The sequence below is a fragment of the Mus musculus genome, chromosome X (assembly GCF_000001635.26).
Source record: "Mus musculus strain C57BL/6J chromosome X, GRCm38.p6 C57BL/6J".
NCBI lineage: Eukaryota > Metazoa > Chordata > Mammalia > Rodentia > Muridae > Mus > Mus musculus.
This window is the reverse complement of record NC_000086.7, coordinates 77835575-77854207: the sequence shown is the minus strand read 5'-3', so window position 1 is coordinate 77854207 and position 18633 is coordinate 77835575. Positions and strand designations below refer to the sequence as shown.

The 18633-nt window shown below is 38.6% G+C and overlaps 1 protein-coding gene across 1 annotated transcript; it reads left to right on the top strand.

Moving 5' to 3' along the window:
• Positions 1-707: 707 nt before the first annotated feature.
• Positions 708-16310, top strand: Pbsn (probasin). Its single transcript, NM_017471.2, has 7 exons — positions 708-799; positions 6094-6233; positions 9122-9189; positions 11201-11311; positions 11592-11693; positions 12297-12348; positions 16094-16310. Exons 1-6 carry the CDS (start codon positions 725-727, stop codon positions 12323-12325), a joined length of 525 nt encoding a protein of 174 aa, NP_059499.1. The 5' UTR covers positions 708-724; the 3' UTR covers positions 12326-12348; positions 16094-16310.
• Positions 16311-18633: the final 2323 nt, after the last annotated feature.

The following is an 18633-nucleotide window of genomic DNA, read 5'->3' as shown; positions in this document are numbered from 1 at the left end:
AAGCTGTTAAATTTGAGTGATGTTTGTAAAGAAATAACAATAAATTATATCTATAGAAGCAAGACTTCATCTTTAGGATCAAGACTGTATGCTCCATGTTATCACAGCTGTTTAACCAGACAAAGGCTAGAACCTCCAGTTCCACAAACAAATGTGAATTCTACTGTGTCCAGTTTACTGCCATGTTTTTGGTCATGTGAACAATGTGGTTTGTGCCAACATTAGAGCAGAGTTCACAAGTGCATTTTGCCTCCCCAGTATTGCTGATGAATCCATGGTTCAGGTTCAAGGGTGTTGAAAACTTGATTGAAAATGGTCAGACTTGATATTCTTCCAGTATATCTGATTGGAGGAACTGATAATAGATATCAGATTTAAACCTCTACCATTCCAGTTAAGATAATATGATAGCATCTTGTTCTTCATCTTCCTTTTTCTTAATAGGGACATAAAACCAATGAATAAAAATATACCTGAAACATGGGATAGGCACTGGGCATTGGAAATGACAATAAAAGTAAATTTTCCATCCCTAGTAAAGTTCTCCAGGAACCTATTTGTATACTAAATGACACAATGTCAATGTCAGTGCACAACTGCCAACTGGGATGCAGAACACTGCTCACGCCAACCATCCTGAAAGCCAACTATAAAAAGCAGAGAGATACTCTGCACCTTTTCAGTGAGGTCCAGATACCCACAGAGCAGAGACAGTCGCTCACACATGATGAGGGTCATCATCCTCCTGCTCACACTGCATGTGCTAGGCGTCTCCAGTGTGATGAGTCTCAAAAAGAAGGTAGCAGACCTGTGTGGAAGGGGGCTGTATGTGGTGGGCATGTTGGGCAGAGACAAACAGACAGAGAGAGGCTTGGGAGGGGGCTTTGTGCAGGTGGGTGGCGACAGCAGGAGACAGGGAGGCAGATGCAGAAAGACTTTAAAGGGGGAAACGAATGTTCTGGAACTTGGTATTTGCTAAGTCTGGTAATAGAGAATAACAAATGTGTTGGGGGGACATAGTTGAGTCTCATAAATGCTTTTCTGAGAGAAAAAGCAGAAGGACAAATACCAAGAGATAGAAACAGAGATAAATGAGAGAGTTCCTGGAGAATTTAACTAGGGATGGACAACTACCCTCTGGAAGTTGCTACTCTTTACATCAGGAATGGAGAGAGACAAAGAAAGAGAGAGTGATCTAAAGGGTGGTTTTCTGAGATAGAGTCACAAAGAAAGGCCAAGAGACAAAGACAGAGAGAATAATGTCTCTGAAGATAGGTTTTTGGTGTGTCTTTGTGTGACAGAGAGAAATGGGAATGGGGAAGAATGTTCTGGAAGTATTCTCTACATCTCAGCATGGAAAGCAGCAGGGAGAGAGAATAGTCTAAATGGTGGTTTTCTGATAGATAGAGACTGAGGACTGAGAGACCAGAGACCTGGAGAACCCGGAGAGAGACATAGAGAGAACATCCATCAGTCTGGAACCAAGGGTGTATCTGACTTTCCCAGAAAATCCAAACACCTACATCACTTCCTATGTTTTCACTCTAGTCCCTCACAAAGCCATGATGACGAATACAATGAAATAATTTTTTTCTCTTTTTTTTATTAGGTATTTTCCTCATTTACATTTCCAATGCTATCCCAAAAGACCCCCATACCCACCCACCCCCAATCCCCTACCCACACACTCCCCCTTTTTGGCCCTGGCCTTCCCCTGTACTGGGGCATATAAAGTTTGCAAGTCCAATGGGCCTCTCTTTCCAGTGATGGCTGACTAGGCCATCTTTTGATACATATGCAGCTAGAGTCAAGAGCTCCGGGGTATTGGTTAGTTCATATTGTTGTTCCACCTATAGGGTTGCAGTTCCCTTTAGCTCCTTGGATACTTTCTCTAGCTCCTCCATTAGGGGCTGTGTGACCCATCCAATAGCTGATTGTGAGCATCAACTTATGTGTTTGCTAGGCCCCAGCATAGTCTCACAAGAGACAGCTATATCTGGGTCCTTTCAGCAAAATCTTGCTAGTGTATGCAATGGTGTCAGCGTTTGGAAGCTGATTATGGGATGGATCCCTGGATACGGCAATCACAAGATGGCCCATCCTTTCGTCACAGCTCCAAATTTTGTCTCTGTAACTCCTTCCATGGGTGTTTTGTTCCCATTTCTAAGAAGGGGCAAAGTGTCCACACTTTGATCTTCCTTCTTCTTGAGTTTCATGCATTTAGCAAATTGTATCTTATATCTTGGGTATCCTAAGTTTCTGGGCTAATATCCACTTATCAGTGAGTACATATTGTGCGAGTTCCTTTGTGATTGTGTTACCTCACTCAGGATGATGCCCTCCAGGTCCATCCATTTGCTTAGGAATTTCATAAATTCATTCTTTTAATAGCTGAGTAGCACTTCATTGTGATAATGTACCACATTTTCTGTATCCATTCCTCTGTTGAGGGGCATCTGGGTTCTTTCCAGCTTCTGGCTATTATAAATAAGGCTGTTATGAACATAGTGGAGCATGAGTCCTTCTTACGGGTTGGGACATCTTCTGGATATATGTCCAGGAGAGGTATTGCTGGATCTTCCGGTAGTACTATGTCCAATTTTCTGAGGAACCGCCAGACTGATTTCCAGAGTGGTTGTACAAGCTTGCAATCCCACCAAAAATGGAGGAGTGTTCCTCTTTCTCCACATCCTCGCCAGCATCTGCTGTCACCTGAATTTTTGATCTTAGCCATTCTGACTGGTGTGAGGTGGAATCTCAGGGTTGTTTTGATTTGCATTTCCCTGATGATTAAGGATGTTGAACATTTTTCAGGTGCTTCTCTGCCATTCGGTATTCCTCAGGTGAGAATTCTTTGTTCAGCTCTGAGCCCCATTTTTTAATGGGCTATTTGATTTTCTGGAGTCCACCTTCTTGAGTTCTTTATATATATATTGGATATTAGTCCCCTATCCGATTTGGAATAGGTAAATATCCTTTCCCAATCTGTTGGTGGTCTTTTTTTATTTTTTTTATTAGGTATTTTCCTCGTTTACATTTTCAATGCTATCCCAAAAGTCCGCCATACCCACCCCCCCAATCCCCTACCCACCCACCCCCCTTTTTGGCCCTGGCGTTCCCCTGTACTGGGGCATATAAAGTTTGCAACTCCAATGGGCCTCTCTTTCCAGTGATAGCCGACTAGGCCATCTTTTAATACATATGCAGCTAGAGTCAAGAGCTCCGGGGTACTGGTTAGTTCATATTGTTGTTCCACCTATAGGGTTGCAGTTCCCTTTAGCTCCTTGGGTAATTTCACTAGCTCCTCCACTGGGGGCCGTGTGACCCATCCAATAGTTGACCGTGAGCATCCACTTATGTGTTTGCTAGGCCCCAGCATAGTCTCACAAGAGACAGCTATATCTGGGTCCTTTCAGCAAAATCTTGCTAGTGTATGCAATGGTGTCAGCGTTTGGAAGCTGATTATGGGATGGATCCCTGCATATGGCAATCACAGATAGTCCATCCTTTTGTCACAGCTCCACATTTTGTCTCTGTAACTCCTTCCATGGGTGTTTTGTTCCCATTTCTAAGAAGGGGCAAAGTGTCTACACTTTGGTCTTCATTCTTCTTGAATTTCATGCGTTTAGCAAATTGTATCTTATATCTTGGGTATCCTAAGTTTCTGGGCTAATATCCACTTATCAGTGAGTACATATTGTGCGAGTTCCTTTGTGATTGTGTTACCTCACTCAGGATGATGCCCTCCAGGTCCATCCATTTGACTAGGAATTTCATAAATTCATTTTTTAATAGCTGAATAGTATTCCATTGTGTAAATGTGCCACATTTTCAGTATCCATTCCTCTGTTGAGGGGCATCTGGTTTCTTTCCAGCTTCTGGCTATTATAAATAAGGCTGCTATGAACACAGTGGAGCATGTGTCCTTCTTGCCGGTTGGGACATCTTCTGGATATATGCCCAGGAGAGGTATTGCAGGATCCTCCAGTAGTACTATGTCCAATTTTCTGAGGAACCGCCAGACTGATTTCCAGAGTGGTTTACAAGCTTGCAATTCCACCAACAATGGAAGAGTGTTCCTCTTTCTCCACATCCTTGCCAGCATCTGCTGTCACCTGAATTTTTGATCTTAGCCATTCTGACTGGTGTGAGGTGGAATCTCAGGGTTGTTTTGATTTGCATTTCCCTGATGATTAAGGATGTTGAACATTTTTCAGGTGCTTCTCAGCCATTCGGTATTCCTCAGGTGAGAATTCTTTGTTCGCCTCTGAGCCCCATTTTTTAATGGGGTTATTTGATTTTCTGGAGTCCACCTTCTTGAGTTCTTTATATATGTTGGATATTAGTCCCCTATCCGATTTGGGAATGGTAAATATCCTTTCCCAATCTGTTGGTGGTCTTTTTGTCTTATTGACAGTGTCTTTTGCCTTGCAGAAGCTTTGCAATTTTATGAGGTCCCATTTATCGATTCTCGATCTTACAGCACAAGCCATTGCTGTTCTATTCAGGAATTTTTCCCCTGTACCCATATCTTCGAGGCTTTTCCCTGTTTTCTCCTCTATAAGTTTCCGTGTCTCTGGTTTTATTTGGAGTTCCTTAATCCACTTAGATTTGACCTTAGTACAAGGAGATAGGAATGGATCAATTTGCATTTTTCTACATGATAACTGCCAGCTGTGCCAGCACCATTTGTTGAAAATGCTGTCTTTTTTCCACTGGATGGTTTTAGCTCCCTTGTCAAAGATCAAGTGACCACAGGTGTGTGGGTTCATCTCTGGGTCTTCAATTCTGTTCCATTGGTCTACTTGTCTGTCACTATACCAGTACCATGCAGGTTTTATCACAATTGCTCTTTAGTACAGCTTTAGATCAGGCATGGTGATTCCATCAGAGGTTCTTTTATCCTTGAGAAGAGTTTTTGCTATCCTAGGTTTTTTGTTATTCCAGATGAATCTGCCAATTGCCCTTTCTAATTCGTTGAAGAATTGAGTTGGAATTTTGATGGGGATTGCATTGAATCTGTAGATTGCTTTTGGCAAGATAGCCATTTTTACTATATTGATCCTGCAAATCCATGAGCATGGGAGATCTTTCCATCTTCTGAGATCTTCTTTAATTTCTTTCTTCAGAGACTTGAAGTTCTTATCATACAGATCTTTCACTTTCTTAAGGGGTGAATTGCACTGACATTATGCTTACAGTGGCAGTTGTCTACTTTGGCCTGTTATCCAAAACATTAAAAGTAAGAACTAAAAAAGATCTGCAGAGAAAGCAAGATGACTTTATTCAAGGCAAAACTAGAGTACAGATTACAGACAGACACACTGCCAAAGATGGGCAGCTGCCCACTTGAGTGACTGGACTCAAGGTCTCCAAGCTATCATGTATGTCTCTATCAGGAGTCCCAAGGAGACCAATAAGCTCGTTACTAAGGTGCCAGATTTATTTTGATTAACAGATTAAAACATTTATTTCTCTAACTGTGTATGCCCCTTCTAGTAATACATCTGATTTTAATCATGCATAGGCCAAATTACACAAAGTCATAATGTGGCCATCTGAAGAACATGTTTTTGTCTTACTATGTAAACACCCCAAACCAGTTCAGGCAAAAATAGTGCTTCTGTTCTCCATACAAGGATACACTGAGAATATAGTTGAATGGAAACTGTCTGGACTTGATCATTATTAGGGTTGTGGGAAGTCAGAGACAGGTGTATGACTAGCTGGATACAGGGTTGGGGACTATGAAGGGTTCTTTTGTGTACTCTACAGCCTTGTTCACAGATGAGTGTGTGAGTATTCTAATACAGGTGGGGAGGAGGAAGAAGGGGTTGTTATATGGAGAACTCTATAGCATTGCTCAGAGAGGGGTGTGTGAGTAACCAGACACAGTTGGCTTGGGGAGGGGTCTAAAATCATGATTGGGTTCATTGAATAGAGTATGCATGAACATAAAAAAAGTTAAGCTGCCTAATGCCTTTTTATATAATCAAGTTGTGAATTATCCTTATCCAAGTGGTTTGGAATTCCCAGTTACTACACTATCCCCTACTTTTAAATGCATTTTTTCAATTGCTGCTTTTTTTCCAGATTGACGGGCCTTGGCAAACAATTTACTTAGCTGCCAGTACCATGGAAAAGATAAATGAAGGCTCACCATTGAGAACCTACTTCCGTCACATTTTGTGTGGGAGGAGATGCAACCAAGTCTACCTCTATTTTTTTATTAAGTAAGATATATATAGACAGAACAATCCATGTGATGGTGTGTGGGTAGAGAAATGAAATGTTTTCAGTCAACACTCATATCAGTGAACACACACAGCACTAAGTGAGGATCCTTGTATCACTTTGCTCTCTGTGGCCCTGAAAAGAACATATGATAGCTGTACTTTTAATTTAGAAAGAGTTAATTTATTTATTTTATAGCAAGCCAAAGTAAAATAAATAATATCAAGAGATGGGTGGTGATTATATGTAGATGATTTATACATAGATAATAGATATAAAATTAGATAGATGATACATATATGACTATGTAGGTGATAGATACATAATTAATAGATATAAAAGTAGATAAATGATACATATACACAAATGTAGGTGTTAGATAATAGACAATTAGCTAGACATGTGATAGATATATACATAGATATGTAGGTAGACAGATAATAGATGATAGATAGATAGATAGATAGATAGATAGATAGATAGATAGATAGATAGATAGAAAATATATATAGATAAATAATAGATGGATACATGCATGTATATACATAAATATATACATAGGTAGATTTAGATAGTATATAGATATATGAAAGAGACAGGCCTGGGTGTAAAGTACAATTGGAAAACATATTCAAAATCAGCTCCTTGTTGAAGTCAAACATTACAAGACAATTTACCAAAATAACAATTACTTAATTTTCTATTTATCACTGCTCAAAAGCCCAGGTGGTAGAGAAGATATATCAAAATAAATTTTGGGATAGTTTCAGTGCTTTTAAACTATATTGATATGAGTGATATTATCCATCGAGGATATATTTCTATCTGGGAGGAACAAAGTTTTTGTTAATTATGTGCTGATATTTGAACCTTTTCATAAATTAGCTATTTATAAATTCAGGTTTCTGAGAGTCTCTGTACATTGTTCTTGCTTTGAACTCAATATGGAGTAAAAAATAAACTTTTTAATTTTTATTTATTATATACACATATAATAAATAAATTAATAAACATATTGTATTTTTTCTGGACAGTGTTTCTCTGTGTAGCCCTGGCTACCCTGAAACTCACACTGTAGACCAGGCTGGTCTCAAAATCAGAGCCTCTACCTTCTGGGATTAGAGGTGTGTGTCATCACTACCTGGCTAATTTATATATTTTTAAAGACAGGTTCTCCTTATATAACCCTGGCTGTCCTGGAATTCTCTATGTACACCAGACTGGACTTGAACTCACAGAGATCTACCTGCCTCTACCTCTCAGGTGCTGGGTTCAAAAGTGTGTACCACCACAAGCAGTCTTTTTATGTTTTTATTTATTTTTGTTTTTAATTAATTTTTTTTAGAATGATAGTGAACCTATCCTCCTGAATCAGTCTGTTATGGATTCCACCATGCTTGACTTGATATTTAACATACCTAAAATTATTTAAAAGAGTAGTAGTTCAAAATCAAGTAGGTGTATACACTAGAATGTTGAAGAGATAATTTTATTTTTAAATACGTTTTTAAACTAAAACATAATTACATCATTTCCCCCTTCCATTTTCTCCCTCCAATCCTTCCCATGTTCCCTCCTCCCTTGGTCTTTTTCAAATCCTAGACTCCTTTTTCTTTAATTGTTCTCGTGTGTGTGTGTGTGTGTGTGTGTGTGTGTGTGTGCGCGCGCGCGTTCTTATTATACAACCTGTTCATTCCATATAATGTTACTTGTATATATATGATTTTTACAGTAACCATTTGATATTCAAAAAACTAACTGAGAGGGAGCACTTTTCTTCAGGGAAGACTACAAAATATCCTAAAATTCAATGGAGCCAGAAAAGATCCTGTGGCAGCTAAAACAATCCTGAGCAAATAGAACAGTGCTGGAAGGATTGCCATTCCAGATATGAGTGATTTTTTTTTACATGCAGAGAATGGACCCCCAAGGCCTTCAACAGGCTTTGTGTAACCACACCCTGCTATTAAACAGTTATTTCCATTTTTTGTTTGTTTTTGGTGGTGTGCTTTTAATGACTGAGTCATCTCTCCAGGCCAGTTATTCTCATGTTTTTAGAGCCATAAAGACAAATCTAAGCTGTGGCTGTCACTATTAGTCACATGGGTCTCTTCTGAGTGAATACAAATCTGAATGCATGACTATGCCTACAACTCTATGGATCTGTTGATGCACATCGCAACTTAAATCTTCTCAGAATACAATTGTAGGCTGAATTTAAATCCATTTAAATGCACAATTCAATTGCTGCTACAGAATCTATAAGATTGATGACATTTATGAGAGGGACAAAAAGTAAATACATGATCCCAATGTAAATATGGATGCTAGACTATAATGTATGTAGGGCACTGAATGTGCTCTGCACCAGGTGGCCTTTCACCCTTTAAACCCAATTCTACAGACATTTCTCATCTCAGATTGGGGTAGAATTTTTGCTCAATATTTTGGATTTTTTTCACTTATCAAAAGTTGTTATTGGGTGCTGGGGATACAGCTGTGTTGGGAGTGATTTAACAGCATGAACCACAGACCCCAGGGCTCCATACTCTGCACAAAGTTCAGTATTACATTCCCATCATCCCAGCACTTGGTGAGTAGAGGCAGGAAGATCAGGGGTTCAAGGACATTCATTGGTCAGAGGTCAGGATAGGCAACAGATCACACAGAGGAGCTAAATCTGCCCTAACAGAGACAACTGCAAACAACTAACAGGGTGATTGATGACTTTTAAGGATGTTATTAATTATATTTAAGGAAAATGCCCTACAACTACATGTGCTTATAAGAGATCTACAGAGGAAAATGTGGTTTGCAATAAACTATCCTGTCATTTATGTGGAATCAGGACCCTGGAGTAATATACAATACGACATTTGTTTTTCAGGAAAGGGACTAAGTGCCAACTGTATAAAGTCATAGGAAGGAAAAAACAAGAAGTTTACTATGCACAGTGTGAGTAAGCAATGCCGGAATGAATGCACGACCTTAATTGTTTCTTTTTTCAAAATTCACTGTCTTGGTTGAATTTTGCACACCTTGATATCTACATTCCAATGTAATTGTCTCTACAAATTACAGATGCAATCTTGAGGAAAGCCTCCTCATTTTCTTCCTAGTCATTTTGGAACTAATAAGAGATTTAATTTGTTTGTTTAGTCTTTAATGACTTTTAAAAACTTTTTTATTTATATGGTGTATACCTCTACCAAGCACACTTCCCTGGTTTAGCTTTACGGGTAAACTAAATCACAGACAAGAGTCTGAGAATGGTTAAAAGAATTAAAAGGTGATTTGAGCACTTTAAAAAATAACGATGCAAAATAGGAACTAGGATTTTATCAACTATGAAAATGACTCCCAGCAATTCTGAAACATGTGTCTTGTACAAGGAATGATTAATTGTCTAAATTTTATAATTTTATTGGGGAAAATGATTTACAATATATAAAATTAAGCATCATGAATAGTCTTAGCTCTTTAGTTCTGAAAGGCAAGGTATATGACATACTGAGATCCATTTATAAATAATTCAGGTATCAATTTAATTTGTCATGAATCAAGTGGTAAAGATACTTTCATTATTTTCTATTCTACCATAAAGAGTCTATTTAACGCAATACATTAAACTGATAAACTAAACATGTCATGGACTCTAGGTTGGTTTATAGATAAGTTTATAGAAGAGTTTATTGTACTTAAATAGAGGAGCCGAATCAACTCACAAGTATATATCCCTCCAAAAAGCCCCACACACACCTCCTAGTGTGTTATGTAATTTAGTTGGAGGCCAGCCTGATCTAAACAACAAGTTTCAGGCCAGCCAAGGATACATAGTAAGACCCGTCTCAGAAGGAAAAGGAGTTACCACTGACATAAAAAGGAACAGTCATCATATCAATGAGGAGGATCTTGAGTCAACCCCTTCCCCTCTTTAAGAAGTCTTGCTAGTGAAGCAGTGAGTGTATTGGAGTCACATACAAGAACATTTGGAAATATGGCTGCATTCCTGAAAAGCCCAACTCAGCTTGGATGACACTCCTGAAAGTTTTATCCTTGGAGCTTTAGCAAGGCTTACAGACAGCTAAGCTAGTCAGAGTCTCTTCTAGAGGGCTTGTTCACTGTTTCCCATAACGTTGTGGAGGGGCCTACTGAAAGCTGTTGGTCTCAAAATCATCCTGAGATTTGTGGGGTTTTTACTTCTTGAATCTCATGAGCTACTAAGACAGAATGTTCCAGTTTGGAGAAAATCACTATGTGGCACCCTCCCTTTTTTCTGACATGCCTCTGAGGAAAATTGGTAAAGTTAGATAATTGCACCACTAAATGTAGATCAGCTCCATGAAAATGTTGAGATATATATATATATATATATATATGTATATAAAATCAGAGAGTTTTCCTCAATATGTGTATATATGTGTATATAATTCCACCATTAAATGTATTAAATGTATTAGGATCCATGAAAATGCCTATATATGTGCACACACACTATATATATATATATATATATATATATATATATATATATAATCTTTCCTCAATATATGTACTATAAACAATTCCACCATTAAATTTAATAGGATCAATGAAATGTATGCACATATTGCATATACATATAATCATACAGCTATTCTCAGCAAGTAAGAGGACTGCAGTATGTCAGCTTCTATACATTCACACATCTTGGTATCAAGAACATAGCTATTCCAAACCAATATAGGTTCTACATATTTGTAGGTAACTGTGGGATGTTAGATATATTTTATATCTTACAACAGAATTATAAACTTGCTTTATAATTCCCTGTTTGTCTTGACTAGTTTCAACACATGGAGCAGAATATTGTAGGTTAGGGACTGTATACTCCATATATACATTCATAACTGTGCAGGTAGAATGAGTCTGAGCAAGCATTTTGTTGACTTTATATGTATTTATACAAATGTCTTACCTATCTCAGATGAAGGGAGCATAGCATTCATGTTAAAGATGGTAAATGAGAAGATATTGTTGTTTCATTATTTTAACAAGAACAGAAGAAATGATGTCACACGAGTGGCTGGAGTTTTGGGTAAGTGTCACACATAGAACTTGTAATGTGAGAGTGTGATTCAAGGATATGAATGTATGCATATCTCTGTACCCAAAGATCACAATGTGTTTGTGTATCTGATTCTGTATGTCAGGTTGATAAATCACTGAAGCTGTCATAGTTAGCTTTGAAGATCAACTTGGAACAACCCAGAATGCCCTGGGAAGGGTCTCAGTAGGGAGATTAAGCAACAGAAATATTTTATTAGTGTGCTGGGTACTAATGTTGTGACATATTCCCTATACACCGTGAAACGCAGCAAAAGGCAAACAACTGAATAAGGAGGAGATGACGGAGTTCATGAACTTAGTGGAAGAAATGGGCATTGAGGAAGAGAATGTACAGCGTATCATGGACACGGGTATAGTAGCAACCTACGTGTGTAACTTCTTACTTTGTATTTTTATAATAAATGTTATTTTTTTATTATTGAGGGTGTTGGGAAGTTGGCTCAGTGGGAAAAGTGCACACAAGCATGAGGGCCCAAGTTTGGATCCCAGCACCCATTTAGAAAGCCAAGAATAACAGAGCTGGAAAGGGGAGGGGACAAGAGGAGCTCTCTAGTAATAAATCTATCTGAAAGGTCATATTTCAAAACTAACAATGTGTAGAATGATTAAAGGAGGTGTTAAAAAGTCAGCCTCTTACCTATGCATGCGTGGGCATACACATGTCATTCACACGACTATGAACACACCAATAAACCATGCAGATAGAAACACACACACACAAAATCTACCTGAAATGAAACTCAGTTCCTAGGTCCCTCTGTCCAGATACTCTAGTCAAAACCTAGCTTTATATCTGCATTTTTATGAAAACTGTTCATATGTACTAATGTTATTACTAATATTATGTTGAAGTACTTTATTACTTTAAAATAATACTGTTGTTTTAAAATAATACTTTACTTTAAATGTTAGTATGTTAAAAATAATATATTTCCGTGTTTACTCTCCTTTAGACAACTGTCCAAGCAAGATCAAACCTTAGTGACTCAACAAGATCAGGATTAGGTGAGTCAAAGCACATTAATTTTATATCTTGAAGTTTTAATTTTAATTTTATTTTAATATTTAAGTTATTAATATTTAATATTTAAAGTAAATAATATTTTATTTGTTCTTTATCCTTTTCATATATTTATATAATGTATATTTATCTTTCATACTTCCACACACCTCATCCAAGCAACACATCTCCCTCTATACTTCATGGCTTTTAAATTTTATTATTATTTATTATTATTATTACCTCAATGAATCCAATTGGTGCTATTTCTGAATAGGGTATGTCAATTCCTGGAGGCATGAGTAATGTAATATACCAGGGCTATTATGTAATATAAAAAAATGGACTGCAGGGAGCTGGTGGCACATGCATTTAACCTAGCGCTCAAGAGGCAGAAGCAAGCATATGTCTGCGTTTTAGATAACCCTAGTCTACAGAGTGAGTTCCAGGACAGCAAGGGCTACTCAGAGAAACCCTGTCTCATAAAACCAAAAAGTATATTTTTTAAAGGCAGAAGAGGAAAGGAGGGAGGGAGGGAGGGAAAGAGGCAGACAGACAGACAGGCAGGCAGGCAGGCAAAAAGAAGGAAAAAGAAAAATATGGACCCTCCCTCTCCCAGAAACTATCAACTGGCAATAGCTCTTTGGTGGGGGGGGGGGGTCCTGAATCCCTCTCTGCTCAATTCTAGAATGTTAATTAGCTTGATCTGACCAGGGTCTTGTGCAGAACACCACAGTTGCTGTGAGTTCATGATTGTAACAGATCTGTCATGTTCAGAAAACAGAATTTTATGGCTCTACTCCCCATCCAGATGATAATTGATGGCTAAGCATCCACAGTCACTTGTCCTCATCCTTTGACCAGCTACAAATTTCTGCACAAACCACTCCCCACTGTAAAAAGTTGAGCAGAAGTCAAACATGGAGGCACACACCCTTAATCCCAACACTTGGGAGGCACGGGTAGATGAATCTCTGTGAGTATCAAGCCAGCCTGATCTACATACTGAGCTCCAGAAGATCCAGGTACATAGTCTCTATCTAAACAAACAAACACAAAGTTAAAAAGTTGATTTGACCAAAATTGAGAGAAGCATAAATCTATGAGTATTTTTAAGACCGTGGCTTGGAAACATGACAGTTCATCACCACTGGTCTCCTTCATAGGCTCCATGAGCTCCATTGTCACAGGCTTTTGACTCGAATTACAATAGAAACCCACCCTTACCCCTGTTCTTCCATAGATATGAAGTTCCTTCCATGGAGCTGGCATGAAATTTAATCAGAGAGTGCTTGGCTCCCCAATACAGCCTTTATTGCACCAGTGGACGCAAGGATGATTTTATAGTGTGTTGGGGAAGCATGGTGACATCACTGACATCTTATCCCACATACACAGCCTATTAAGTACATCTAAGCACTGTGAACGAGTTTCCTAGTCCATTTGACATCGATTTCTTGATGCCCTACAGCCACAGCATTTGGTGTCTTCAGCAATAGTGCCCTACCATTTAGATATGGTGTATAGTCAAGAGATATGGCAATAGCCAAGTTATTTTGGTTATTCCAAGGCTTCCTTCCATTAATAAATATCATGGTGGTACCCCCATGACTAAAAATTAGATTTTCACTGAATAAACCATGTCTTCTGGGAACAGCATTATACCATTGCAGGGATCCTCTGCTGAAACTTTTTTAATACTATATTTTTACTTAGCTTACAAACTAGTGGATTTCTGTAAGACTTCATTTACCTTCAGTTTCAGTTGACCCTCCCCTACCCTGTTCTTCCCTATGCCCAAACACATCCACACCTACTCCTCTAGCCCACAGCTCTCACTTTCTAATCTTCCCTGTCACCAGTGCCCAATTATATCGCCTGTATTATTATATTTTAATCACACAACCATAGGTTTCCATATGAGGTTTTAATAACCCTTCATTCTGGTTAAACCTTCCACCACACCCTGATTTCCCCATTCCACAACCAACTCCATGATTAAGCCTTCCTGCCCCAAGTATTCTTCTTTATACTTCATTTTAATGGCATTACATTTGATGGACCCACTTCCTTGATGGACCCAATTCAAACCAGTTTCTAATTACCTGGATTCCTTACATACTCCATATTATGCATACAAAATAAAAGATTCAAGTCTAATGTCCACATGTGAGATAGAATGTGCAGTTTGTCTTTCTGAGCCTGAGTGGCCTCATTAAGTATAATAATTTCCAGTTCCTTCTATTTACTTGGAAATTTCATATTTTCATTGTTCTCTATGGCTGAGTAATATTCCATCTTATACATTACATTTTCCTTATCCATTCATTAGTTGATGAACAGTTGGGTCAACTTCGTTTCTTAGCTATTATGAACTTAACCTCAGTGAGCATGGACATTCAAAGGTCTCTGTAACAGAATATAAACCCCTTTGTGTACATATCTAGAAATGGAGGAACTAGAGAAAGCACCCAAGGAACTAAAGGGAACTGCAACCCTATAGGTGGAACAACAATATGAACTAAGCAGTACCCCGGAGCTCTTGTCTCTAGCTGCATATCTATCAAAAGATGGCCTAGTCGGCCATCACTGCAAAGAGAGGCCCATTGGACTTGCAAACTTTATATGCCCCAGTACAGGGGAATGCCAGGGCCAAAAAGGGGGGATGGGTGGGTAGGGGAGTGGGGGGGGGTTGGGGACTTTTTGTATAGCATTGGAAATGTAAATGAGCTAAATACCTAATAAAAAATGGAAAAAAAAAGAAATGGTGTAACTGAGTCACATGGGAAGTCTTTTTCTAATCTTTGGATTTGTTTATTTGATGTTCATAGTTTTTGGGTTTTGGTTGGTTTTGTTCTAAGTTCTTTGTATATTGTAGACACTAATCCTCCATCACATGTGTAGTTGGCAAAGATCTCCATTCCCCGAGATACCTGTGCATTTAATTGACAGCTTCCTTTGCCGTAGTTTTTAATTCCATGATATCTGACAAGTGTTTGTCTTACTTTCTTGCTACAAGAATCCTATTCAAAGAATCCATACCTGTGTCTATGGTTAACACACACTCCATGCTTTCTTCTCTATCAGCTTCAGGTTACCATGTCTTATGACACGGTCTTTGAATCATTTGGAGTTGAGGTTTTTTTCAAGGTGACAGGGAAGAGCCCAGGTTCATTTCTCTGTATCCTGATGTCCACTTTTTCCTATTCGGTCTATTTATGGAATTATATATTTTTATGTTAGGTCATTTTTCAGTGGAGGCATTAACAATATCCAGAAGGGGACTATTTCTTACTAGTGTTGAGATGGTATTCTCCTATATGGGGCTGGTACTGAAGGCAGCAAGTTCTACCCCTAGTCTTCCTGTGAGATTCAACTACTATCTGGGACCTCGAGTGAGACTCTGTCTGTAGGATACATGGGGCTTGGTAAACTCCAATGTGAAACAAAAAATATATAATTTTAGTTTAGATTCATAGAAACTACATCCTCAAATAAACACATAAGTTCTAAAAAGTACCAATTTAGGTCTTGATATAAGATCATTTGTCATATAAAAATTTTCCATATAAGGAAAATTTCCATACAAAGTTCATGTATATTTCCAAATATACAAAATTCTGTAAAATGTTTTTGCATGATACATCTTGTCATTGTTTGCCTCTTTAATGGCTTGTATTTGTTTCATTTTCTACTCTCATCAAATATCATGTATTACTATCCTAAATATATGAAATAATTCTGTTCCAGCATTACAGATGACATCAGGAATTTTCCAGTATATTTTTCCTGGAACCTGAAACATCAATATGAAGATGAAGCAATCTTGTCTCTCAGATCATATTTTCCTATTTATTGCAAATTACAATTCCTGTCTCTGTACTTTCTCTTTCACTCATTGTTTCCCATGTTCTAATCGGTATTAGTGCATCTTTGAATGTTTAAATAAATTTATTTTACTTGCATACGTGTTGTTAAAAGGGGAAGCTAAAGTACAATGCACATAAATACCTATTTGACTTTTTTTAAAGGAGAGGAGGGTTGGAGGGGTGGCATGTGATTGCTCACGCCTGTAATTTCAGCACCGGGGAAAGAGGTAGAGACAGTTGAATCCTCTGATGTCACCAGTAGCCAGCCTAGACTACATGAAATATTGCAGGCCAGTGAGAGATCATCCCAGAAAACAAGGCAGGGACATGACAGGCAGCTCAGTGGTCAAGAGCACTAGCTGCTCTTCCACAGGACCTGGGTTATATTCCTAACACTCACATGACAACTCACAACTTTCTGTAATTCCAGTTCCCAGGGATTTGACATATATATGGACAACCATGCAAGCAAAACACCAATGCACATAAAATTTTAAAAAACTAATTCAATTAAGGCAGATGTGAATGAAGGATGCCACCTGACATAATCCTGTGGCACTCAACATTTACATGCACACACTTGTGTCCATGAACACAAGTGCAAAAATACAGAGAGAGAGAGAGAGAGAGAGAGAGAGAGAGAGAGAGAGAGAGAGAGAACATACACCAAAGAGTCTCATCATTCCTACATGTTACAAACTCCAATATTGTAATTTTGACTTTAGAAAGGAAGGTAAAATATTATATTGGTTGTTTAAAGTAAACATTTAAAAACTTTGTAGCAGAAAATGGCCTAGTTGGCCATCATTGGTAGGAGAGGCCCTTTGTCTTGCAAAGATTATATGCCCCAGTACAGGGGAATGCCAGGGCCAATAAGCAGAAGTGGGTGGGTTGGGAAGCAGGGTGGGGAAGTGTATAGGGAACTTTCAGGATAGCATTTGAAATGTAAATGAACAAAATATCTAATAAAAAAAAAGCTTTGTGTGCTAGTAGTTTGTCAACCTGACACAGGCCATAGTCATTTGGGAAAGGAGACACTCAAGAAAATACCTCCACCAGGTTCAACTGTGGAGCATTTCTTGACTGGTAGTCAATGTGAGGGCAGGTCCTACTCACTGTGGAAAACACTGCCAAGCAAACCATGAGGAACCAGACAGTAAGCAGAACTCTTCCATAGCCTCTGTATCAGTTTCTGCCTCCAAGTCTCTGCCTTGACTTCCCCAAGGTGATAAGCTACAAGTGGTCAGATGAAATAAACCCTTTTCTCCCTAAGATGCTTTTGGCCATGGAGTTCACAAAAGCAATAGAAACCCTAAGACACAGAGTAATGTTGAAGAGCTTAGATCACAAATCATATCTTAAAGTTGAAAGAAACCACCCCACACACTTGTATGCATATATACAAATTCACATGTGGACAAACATACATATATACTCAAACCATACATGTATGTATATTTAAAAATTTGAAATGTCACAGGAAGAATTATTTTGTAGTCTTTGAACTACTTTGATTTATTTACTTTAACCACTTGCCTGCTATTGTTGGGTTCAATGGTCATGCTTTCATAATGCCTTCTAAATATTAATTTGCATCTCTGGACCAGGATCATGCTCAACTTTTGTCAGAGAAGCTTGTTTTTGTGGTGAGATGAATGTTATGACACTGAAGTTTTTGCATCACGTTCTGACATATGTCTATCCACCTACCATTTGATCACCCACTACGTGTGTGTGTGTGTGTGTGTGTGTGTGTGTGTGTGTGTGTGTGTGTGTGTGTGATTTGAATGAGAACAGCCCCCGTAGGCTCATAGATTTGATTGCTTGATCACTAAGGAGTAGCACTATTTGAAAGGATAAGGAGATGTGGACTTGGAGGAAGTGAGTCACTGAGGATGAGCTTTGTGGTTTCAAGAGCCCAAGCCAGACCCTGCTTCCTCATCCTACTTGCTATGGACTCAGATGTAAAAATCTCCACTCCTTCAGCACCATGTCTGCCTGTGTGCTACCATGCCAAAAAATGGAATAAATCTCTGACACTGTGTGACCCTCCCTGCCCCGAGAATTGTTGACCTATATTGGTCCATGAGGAGCAGAGACAATGGGGAAAGAGCAGGGGCTTAGAAACCCTGTATGTATGGTAATAACGATACACAGGGACCAGCTTCAGAGAGACAGGTCAAGTTTACTTGTGGTGATTCAAGGGTGATATAGTTGTCTTAGTTAGGGTTTCTATTGCTGTGGGGAGAAACCATGGCCAAAAACACAAATGAGGAGGAAAAGGTTTATTGGGCTTACACTTCCACAGCACTAATTATCATTGAAGAAAGTCAAGGCAGAAACTCAAACCAGACAAGAACCCAGAGGCAATAGCTGATGCAGAAACCATGGAAGGGTAATGCTTACATATTACTCATGGCT